The sequence below is a fragment of the Chondrus crispus genome, genomic scaffold (genome assembly GCF_000350225.1).
Source record: "Chondrus crispus Stackhouse genomic scaffold, scaffold_164, whole genome shotgun sequence".
NCBI lineage: Eukaryota > Rhodophyta > Florideophyceae > Gigartinales > Gigartinaceae > Chondrus > Chondrus crispus.
The window spans coordinates 76200-87029 of record NW_005179032.1 but is presented as its reverse complement, the minus strand read 5'-3'; the positions used below and the strand labels follow the sequence as shown (position 1 = coordinate 87029).

The 10830-nt window shown below is 49.2% G+C and overlaps 1 protein-coding gene across 1 annotated transcript; it reads right to left on the bottom strand.

Moving 5' to 3' along the window:
- Positions 1–442: 442 nt before the first annotated feature.
- CHC_T00002959001 (hypothetical protein) lies at positions 443–1930 on the bottom strand. Its single transcript, XM_005714023.1, has one exon. It carries the CDS (start codon positions 1928–1930, stop codon positions 443–445), a length of 1488 nt encoding a protein of 495 aa, XP_005714080.1.
- Positions 1931–10830: the final 8900 nt, after the last annotated feature.

Genomic DNA, 10830 nt, shown 5'->3' with positions numbered 1-10830 from the left:
CCCAGACCGAATTGAACCAAATCCGGTGGGACGGCGTAGAGGCGCGCAACTTGGAACTGTTAGCGACGCTCGCGCTCCGATCGACGAGGGCGGCTAAACAGTTGGAAAAGAGGAGCAAGAGAATGACGGTTGTGTCACCACGCCAGTTCGACGTACACGATCAAGTTCTGGTCGCCCGAGGAACAGCCCTAGGAGGGTTACAGAAGTGGCCCCTAGGGGAGTCGAAGTACTACGGCCCATGCCGGATAGTACGAGCCAAGCACCCGCGGTACACACTCGTGTCGCCGGGATTGCGCTACAGTCGACGGGATATACATGCAAGACGTTTAATCCCTTTTATTCAGAAACCCGCACATCTTATGTAGGTGTGATGCATTTTAATATTTCGCATGTACTAGATTGAAGGCGATTGAGATTGATTTCGTTTCTTATGCATGAACTATCAGTGTTTGCTGCTTGAAGAACCCCTACGCACGGAAATTACCTTGCCATGGGCGGATTTGGGGCCACGATTTCCTCGGCGAACCTTTTTGGATTTCCTCTCCCGGCTGGGACTCTGATTGGCGTCTCTACGCTGCCGGGTTGTTCGGCGCAAGAGACGCACATCATCGAAGTACTGGAACTTTGTCGGATCGGCGGCGGGACAGCACAAGCGAAGAGAAGTGTCCTTGAGCTGCATGGCAAAACGTTCTGCACAATCGTAGATCAGCGCCGGTTCCGTCCGTGTGTCTATGCAGACAGCGTGTTGGAGATGGTTAACGTCGGTGATGCGAAGAACGTAGACACCCGCTTGCTCCCGCGGCAGACGAAATAACCAGCTAACAGCAGAGCTGCGCCACAGAGGGAGTCTGGAGCTGGATCTCCCTTGGATGAAAGCCCCCGGCGGTGGGGCCACATGATCAAGAGAAACTGTTCCGTGGTGATCTGCTCGGATTACCCTCTGAATGTGCGTAAAGTGGTGCACGCTCGGGGAATAGTCCAACTGACCCTCGAACGCGGCGACTCGGGCCGCTTCCGCCACCCATAGGCGGTCAGCAGCACCGCGACCAACGACAAGGAACATTGCGTTGCAAACCGCAGACCGGATGCCCAAGACGGTATTGTCTTGGAACGCTACGGTCCGGGACGTGCAAAGGTACCGGGAAGCGAGTGGGGAGACGTCGCGTGACATAGCAAAGTTCACTCGCTTCCTCTTCCCTCTATTCTGGCTACACCAATTGTCGATAGCCAGAATAGCGTCCATACGCGTTGAGCACTCCTTACCGAAGGAAGAGTACTCTTCCTTAACGTTGAAGCCCTGGCGGGCGGTGCCGTTCGCAGAGGGCACGCGATCGAAGGTCATCGTGTAGAGAAGTATCATGTGCTTCTCTGGACTCCCCTCTCCGACGGCGTAGTAGCAACCCTTGACCTCGCCGTTACCGCCATCAGAGCACCAAACAAATTCGACGACCCACTCTGGGTCGTTGCAGCAGGTGTACTCCGTCCCGTCGCTGTGGCTCTCGGTGAGCCCCAGCCGGTAGCAGCGGTCGGAGGTGAACCATGCCTTGCGAGCGAGGCGGGCCGATACGAAGGCCAACACATGGGCCCCGAAGAGAAGCCGGGCCCCGGCGGCAGATACGGCCGCTACGACGGACGCCCGGTTGCCTACTTCCTTATATTTGATTCGGAAAGAACTATCTCCTACTTGGTACCGAAGCGCGGAGACGTCGGAACGTCCCGCGTGCTTCCAAAGGTCAGGGAGATGTTCGGCATTACTTAGGTCTTCGAAGTCGATGAAGGGGCAATTCACGCCATGAGACACCCTTTCGGTGACGTCCTGGCCGTTCTGTCGCCACACGCCCACTGAACGGCGGGCGGCCCTAGTGGCGATAGCGCAGCGTGGTGCCTTCCCGCCAGTGGAAGCCCTCGCCGTCTGCTTGGTTCGAGCCATAGTGCGCACAGGGAGTACCGCCCGAAGGACCACAGAGCTCCCGTGCGCGGCTCGAGACGCTGAGCGTTTCCGAGAAGTCCCGAAACGGGAACGACTGGAAACGGAGCCTCAGGCGACGCGCAGAGCACGTGGCCTGAGTCCCAGACGACGATTGACGTCAGCGACCACAGTCCCGGGCGACGCGGAGACCACGCGGCCCGAGGCTGACGCGAGGCTGACGTTGGTTCACCGGAATTCGGGCGACGCAGATGAAGCGCGGCTTGAAATTGACTGTTAGAAGTTCGACGGCGAAAGAGGCGCGAGGAGGCAGGGAGAGTGCAGTTCGGTGGAAGGTGGAGAGACGGTGGCCGGGGGGGCCAGAGCGGTCGCGCGAGGAAGCGGGGCCAGTATATTTACGTGCAACGGCAGACCCGTGGTCTGCCCTGACGAGGGGGTCATGTGAGATATTTTTAGGGAAAAATTGCATTTTACTGTAGAGGGAGATTTTATTCTGTAGTCCGAGATTTTATTTGAATTTTAGAGAAGCGCACGCGGACGGCCCGGCGGAATCCGGGCCGGTTGCGTGGACGCTTCTGGAAGGAATTTCGTAGAAATAAAAGAGAGAGGGTGACGGGCGCTGCGGGGAAGGGGGACACACTCGGCCAACCCTCACCACGAACGGCACGCTCCCCAAAACCGCCTCCCCCCATTTCACAACCAACAATATTGTAGTGATATTGAGGATCATGCCCAGTTCTCGCAATCTTCTGAAAAACTACTTTTATGGACGGTGCCCTAGGGCAACCTTCGATAACAGTAGTTTTTCGCAATATTGGGGAACGGATGAAACGAAACAGGCTGGGTACGCGGGGGTGTGCAGAAGCGATCTCGACGGAGACAGTTTCGACCTGTGAGTTATTTATTTAACTGGGTATGCTTTCCTCAGGGGTCAGCCGAGAGCCAAGTGTGTTGTCACACGGGGCACTCATGCCTCCCAAGCGCCCTCGGCTCCGCCTCGAGGCGCATGTCCAGCCCTCGAGCTGATATCGGCCCTCTTGACCCGTGTGAGAACGCATACTTGTCTCCTGTGGACAACGTAGATTACGGAATGGCACTTGCGACTTTTTTGACAACGCCCATGCTCATGTGCGTCCAAGCATCCCCAACTCATCCATAACGGAGTCCACGGCCCTGTGCTGAGGTGGAATATTTTCTTACACAGCACTATACACAATTGTTCGTGCTGCGCACTAAGACACTCAACCGGGCTGAGCTAGGGTAGGCGAGCCGAAAAGCAATCAAGTACTGCACTGTACATACCTTACAACTGTACTTGTCTGTGTGTGTATACATTACTTACTTTTACGCAGTATTTAATATTGGTGGGATGCGTATTCCTCTTGCATGTGGAATCCTTCAGAAGCCATACACTTTGCATCAGTATTAGAGAGCTGCCATGCGCGTCATATGAGGCCCTCCCTGCCTGAACAGGAAGGGGTTGCGCTGATTCGTGTGGAACAAAAAGTTTTACGTTCATCCCTATGACATCTTAGGGGGGTTTTCCACTTTCAAAAAGTGTGTCATATTTTCTTTGTAAAGCTGCACCTTCAGTGCCAGACGATATCGAAATTATTATCGATCAGCGAGACGTGGGTGATGTGCCTATATCTTATAGCGCATGGAGTCACCAATGAGGAAAGCCTTTAAGGCTCAGCACCACGCACGAAAATCATGTCTCCCTACCACATCAGTAGTTTGGACCTTCGACGATAGTTTGCCTTTCCCGTTAGAAGGAAACGCCCCTGCAGGGGCCACATGATCATGCTGAGGTTGTATTGTACGAATGCCATCTTTACAAATCATGTAGGAATAGGGTACGTGCTGAAAGGGAGGGAAACCGAACTATTTAGTGCCTTCTGTTTGAAGCACAAGCAAATTTTTAATTTGCTCCTTTCCATCTTTCTCGTGGAGGGCTATTGACCTAGCATTTTGTTTGAAAATGTGGGTCGCATATGTATTGAATACCGCTAGCCTCCTTCATTTGTATAAAAAGTAGTTCGAGAGCATGTGCTAAGTTGGTGGGTGGAACGTAGACAAATGTGTTTGTACACTACAGATTCAAATGGTAGGGAAGAGTGTGGCAGCATAGAAAAACTCCCACTGCGTGTCAGAAATTCACAATCGCCGGAAATATGATGACCTTGATGAACCGCAGTCCCGCCTTGCACAAGCACAGGCCAACCTCGGCATTAACATTTCTTGGATCTTGAAAAATTGTGTGTAATTTGAAGCGAAAGTAACCCATGGAGGCTTAGGTGGCATTTCTTCAAAGATCGATGGAACAACATTAACTTGAAGTATGTAGCGGAACATATGTTTGTAAGTTAGGGAGTACGAAAATGCTCCCCATACCCTGGCCCAATTTTACAGATTGAAGGAAAAATGCTGTCAAAATGGTGGCGATACTCCGCCAACAAGGCCATGAAAATAAAGATTCATCACAACTGTAGTTCTTCGTCATCGAAAAAACTAAGGCTAACAATACCAAGACAAAACATCTAGTGTCACGCAATATTTCCCGAATCGTAGACCACACCACAACCACAGATCATGAGGGGAGGGGCATCTGCAATGTGCGGTACTCATCTTCTCAGACGTACGAGCGAAACCTCGTACACCACAATACACAGAAAACGAGTTCCGATACGTTTTTTTTCGAAAAGAGCCGAAACGAAAATATTGGAAAGACCTCTTACATAAATAGTACTATTTACGCTTGGTCGAATTTTTCTGATTGATAAGTTGTCGCCGAAGCGAGACATAACTTGGCATTACGACGGTATCACTCCATGAACGCTAGCCACACAATGAATACAATATAGCGCCATGCGTGTATGAAGTGGTACGTCATCACAGCGTGATTCTTTCTCTATAAAACGGGTATTTGAGTTGCCATTTCGGATTCGCCGCAGCAAAATCCAGCACTTTGAAGTTGCTCGCCTACACAAGATGATTCGCCCGCGAAGTCTCAAGTTGGCTCTAGTTGCTGTATTTGTCATCTCATATGTTCTCCAATGCACCCGTGCTAAGAGATGCGGTCGTAAAGAGTTTGGCTGCAGCCGTCGCTTCAGCTCAATCAGATTACTTCGCGAGCTGTTTCGACTTAGCTTCAACGACTCTTTTCCCTGCGGGTTGCAGTGTAACCATGCCTTAATCACATATCTGGCGCAAAAGAAAGTATGTGTGGGGGAGAGGGCTGCGAAATTCACGAAAAATGTTATCAAACGTTGTGGGACGATTTGCACAAGCGCTGTGCAGGAGAGCAATGTTGACGATTCAATTCCGGAAGAGAGCGATTTGCCGCTGGAGACCATCCCACACTGCTGCCCCGTATGCGTCGAATGTCCTTACATCCATCTACCATGCGTTTGTCCAGTCCGCCCTAAATGCTAGATGCAAGAGGAAAATCGTATGCCTGAGAAGCAAGATAGGTCATTTCGGTGGAAAATGTAGACGGACAAGTTTTGCGGACTTGGTTGCTGGACCACTGCTCCGTGAAGTCTTTCCTTTTAAAAGAGGACCAGAGAGGTGCTCGAAGAGATGGGCTTGAGGATTGGAGAAACCATGTTAAAGTTGGCAGAAATGATCGATTGATGCAAACAGTGTGAAAAGCTCAACGTAAAAATGTGCCCCATTGCTCCAACCCCCCCAGAAAAGCATGTTTCTTTGTTTTCCAAGCTGCGACTTGTGTGCGCCAGGGACTCGTTTCGAGTGATAGGGCGACATAAAATGTTTGAAACTGCAGACGGGACCGCTTTGCTCTCAGAAGCCACCGCATTAATTTTGCTGGTTGGTCTCTAGCGGCGAAAGTCTGTCCGACCGTTGTTCCCATATGAGGAACACGTTTCGAATTTTTTTCTTGACTTGCTCTTTCTTGACAAAAGGAAAAAGACACTCCCGCCACCGTACTTGACTTCTGCCTTGGGGCCAGAGGTAAATTTGTGAGAAAAGCATTTTCTTCCTGGTCGTGTTAGATATGTCTGGAAAAGAAGCTTAAAACCACGTTAAAACTGCATGTAAACTACCATGGAAACAAATTGCCAGATTTAAAGAGCATTGAGGCTCTCAATCTGCTTTGTATTTTTAGTCTTCCAGTGTATTCAAAGCTCTTCTATCCTGGCGTTCTGCAGGAGCTTATTACCGAAAACAAGTGCGTTAAGGAAATAGTGCTCAAGACATCTTTGTAAAGGTTTAATTTAATTTAAATATTTTAAAAAAGAGCTTTGCTCATATGGGAACACGCCCCGGTCGGATGGACACTAGTGTCTAGACGACAAGCAATTTGACCTCATATGAGGTCAGTCATGGCCTCATATGAGGCTAGCTTTTTTTTGCAAAAATATATAAATTAAATCGAAACTTTAAAACATTCAGTTTGGACACCATTTCTTTAACGTATACGCGCTCGGCAATAACATCTTGCAAAACATTGGGATGGCGGTTGTCAATGCACAGAGAGACTAAGAATCTAATGAAGTATCACTGATGAGTTGACTTTTTAAACAGGCGTTTTGGTTTCGAAGATATCAACATAAAACGTTTTGAGGTTGGTCAAAAAAGGCTCCTTTTTGGGCATTTTAAAAATGGCTGGAGAAGACGTGCAGATCTCACCAAACTCCACCCTTCCACAACGCAGAAGTCAACTGCCGTGTCGAGAGTATCTTTTTTCCATCTTGTTGAGCTAGCACAAGTCGAGAAAAATAAGTTAAAAAGTGACCTCATATGAGGTCATTTGTCACCTAGACACTAGCTGACCTGGGCAGTCTGTGTTACCAAAAGCATATCGCCTCACTATCCTTCCCCTGCCTGACCAGTCGTGCGTCCAGTGTGCGCACGGATCTGTACTCTTGTGAACAAATAGCAGTATCATAAATTGAAGCAGAGCGTTCGTATGTGGACGTTGTGGCCACGTACAAATATGTAGAAGAGCAAATGGGTGTTGAAAATGAAGATCAGAAATGCGTTCGTGTTCCGAAAGAATCGTAAAGCGACGTACAGTGCAAGCGCAATGTGCACTGGTCGTGAGTATAAAGCAATTCATACAAAGCGAACTGACAAATCAAAGCAGACACTGAATGCACATGCAAAGCGAGGGACAAGCTCTCTGAGAGGCAGGCAGAAACAGAGAGAGAATAGTATATGTGATAGCAACATCGCAAGATGAAGGAAAGAATCGTAGGGGGAAAGAGGGAGACAGAGACGTGGAGCGACGCTGGGAGCGTTTGTGCTCACTGTACTTGCCTGTAGATTTATTCTTCTGTCATATATCGAAACCTATCATCAACCGAGATGAGAGAGGCTGGCAAAACCATTACTGTACAGTACAGAGCGAGTAACTGGGACATGTGCTCCGCACAGCCGCACGTGACTTCAGCAAACAGCCAATCAAGGAGCGAGATAGGGCTTCTACCGTACCATAAACTCAATAGTGTAAAGTAAGGTGCGAGGAAGATCGGGGAACGATGACTCCGGGCACCGCCGTAGGAGGCCCGGGTCACACTTTAATATAAGTGCGATTTAGGGCTAATATGTGGTACCCTTACAGTCTGCGCTGATGTTCTCGTGGTCGCGCAGTGGTGTTGTGGTGCCCTTACAGCCGTGGGTGCGCGGCTGCGAGACGAGGCGTAAAGGGGGGGTGCTGAAGACGTCGGACAAAAACCTCAATATTAAAAGGAAAAAGTACTTCTAATCGTCAAACAATCACCGTTTTTTATGTTTTGCGACGGGGACACTGTCAGCCCGTCGTCCAGTGGGACTTGGCCAGAACAACCACGGACACACAAGAGGAGTGAGATTGAAGCACGCGGACACTTTTGCGCCCCAACCGAGCACAAAGATCGGAAATGCAAGCACATTTTCCTCATACAACATTATTTTTTGGAAACAAAATTATTCGCCACGTCACCGATCCCACATCAAACCCGTCACTTTGCTCAAAAATTGTGCCCATTTCGAAACGTCTTCTGCTTCCTCATAATTACCATACGACGTGCGATGGCTCTCCGCTCTCGAAGCGACCTCACTCGCTTCTTAAACACCCCAATTGCCATGCCAGCAAGTTCCGCTCGCTTCGCCCATCGCGCATTACGAAAGTTTACTGCTTCCGCCTGTGCCCTTTCTGTGCGACGAGCTTTCCGCAAAGACAGTTCTGCAGCCTTTGCTGCTTCTGTCAGCTTGCGCCGCTCATCATTGCGGTATTTCTCTCTCGCTAAATTCATAGCATTAAGTGATGTCAGCATCTGACCTCTAGTCGTATCAACAAAACCACTATGACTCAGGTTCACATCAGAACCCAAAACTGAATGACGTATTTCTGTTCGCCGCACTTCCAGCAATTGCTCCAGCTCCGTCACTGACATCATCACCTGGTGCATATGGCTCTGAGGGCGTGGAATAGATAGAAGCTGATGCACATCTAATGGCCATATACCAGAACGGCGAAACGCAGAGATAATATTACTGTTCGTAAACGCTTTTTTGTAGGCGTACCTCAACATGCTGGAAAATGCGAATGCGTCCCAGTTGTTTTGTTCATCCTTTGCCACGGCCAAATTTATAGCGTCGTTCAAAGCACCCTTAAAAGGAGAAAAAAATGTCACATCCAAAGGTTGTGTTTTGCTTGATGTGTGGGCGGGTAGTGCATAAACGATAACATCATTATAGTCCAACATCTCAAGAGCTGCAAGAGACATGTGTGACCGATACCCATCCAGTATCAGCAACACTTTACAGCCACCTCTAGTCAGATCCCTCACGTTCGAGATAAAATGCCTGCACCATTCTAAGAAATTTTTTGTATCGACGCCACCGCCTTCGGACCTCATTGATACGATTGACCCTCGGGGCAAGCAATCAGCGTATGTCTGCACAGCTTTCATGCCGTCTTGAACCACAACACGGTATGGAAGCCGCGAGCCTTTAAATACAAACATCGGTGGCACTGTCTCACCGTCTGCGCTCACCGCTGGAAGCATTGTCACCCTGTTTGTGCTCAGAAAATGTCCGATTTTGGCGTCGCGCGCCCCCGCTCTGGTGACATATACACGTGAAGTCTGCTTTCCATTTGCATCTCGCCCGGGTGTTGCGCCTGTTTCGTCACAGTTCCAGATCCTTCGGCTGTCGATGTTGTGCTCTTGACTAATTTTTTCAAGACGAGCAAAATGTGTCGTTAAAGCGTCACCGTTACATGTATGAAATCGAACTGCTTCTTCCCTCAGTGGCTTGGAGAACAGTATCTTGTCCCTGTGGCGGCGATGAAAGTTACGTAGATATCTTGTTCCCGGTGTCCCTCCCTTAAACATGAGCACGAGGCGACGTGCAGGAGTCATAGGACTTATGATAATTTCGATTGCTTCTTTGACAAGTCTCCGCGTTAAAGGTAATCCACGTTCAGCAGAGCGAGTTATGAGATTAAGCACAAGGTCTTCCTCAACTGATGTGAGTGTGCGGAGACCAGCTCGGATTTTTCGAATTCGTTGCGAGGAGGGAGAGGCAGCTTGTGTGCGGCTTGCAATTGTGGATCTGGGGATTTGGTGTCGTTCTACTGCTTGCCTGTAGGTTTGGCCATCTGTGACCATTTTCATTGCAGCCATAATGCGCTGTTCACGCGAAGCAGGCGGCATTTTTCATTCGCGAGATGCCAAAAGTGGTCCAGAAGGGCAGGTATAGAAGTTGGAAGTAGTTGGCGTTTATGTGTATATCGGAATGCTGTGAATTGAGTTGACAGTGAGTTGGAATAGGTCGAAGGGATACCGGACGAGAATTTGAAAAGTCCGCCTGTTTTGTGTGCTCTGGCTGTTACACTCCTATACGTAAAACGCTGTGCGCAATCGATTGGGATATTTGTTTTTTAATTTCATCCACTTCGTTATGAGATACAGCGCACTTTCTGGCGCTGTTAGGCGGCGGTGCCGCACTTTGGCCCGTGTCGAAGATGTTTCTTACAAATATTTTGCATGTCCGAACTTTTTGTCACTGTCCGACAACACCGGCAACCCCCTTACATGAACTCCCGATCCCTCCATGAAATTGCTTCCTTGCGGGAGGCCTGTAATGGCTCTTCAGAGACAATAGGGCAACCGCTGCCGCCCCTCCTCTGACAAAAGCAACAAGTGCTGCACTGTTATGGAGACAGGTGTACTGAGTAAACTAATTCCCTGTTTAAGCTTTACCGTCTCCTCAGACCCGTTCCGAAGTCCGGGATGATTCTTTCCCGAATCTCCCTATCACACCACACTTAACTTCTACCTTATTCATTGGACAGTTCGATGTTAATCTTTGACATTAAACTTTATCTCCTGACTGTAAGTAGCTTAGAGTCTCAACAAGTGCAGGTGAGCTACTGGTTATTATTCTGGTTGCACAACAATGAACAAGAAGAAGAAGGGGCAAGTGGAACTCTCTGAATGGCCACAGGAAGCGTCGTGAGCAGAGCAAAAACAAGAAAACGTACAACGCTTTTCACGTCCAATCCGGAGTAGTTTCTCAAGAAGCAACTCCACGACAGCATATGAAGCGGGAGTAGCAAGGTCATGGCAAGATGTGCAAACTTTTACCACTGCAACTGCACTGGCCATCGAATTCTTTATCAATGTAGATGGCATTACTTTCTTCGAAAGAAATGTTGGTTCTGTTTCGCACAATGTCAACCCGGCGATGACCGCGTAGTGGCGAACTCGCAACTCGATCCAAATGCAACCTAGCTGCCACAGCGTTCAGGGTGTCGTCTTCCAGTACCAAAGCTGCAATAGCTGCTAAAAAAGCTGTGCTGTAGTTGTTCCTTACTTTTCGCGGCGTTCCCGCACTTATACTTTTTCTCAGAACTTGCCCTCTTCCCATAACGAAATATGGTCTGGGAGTGG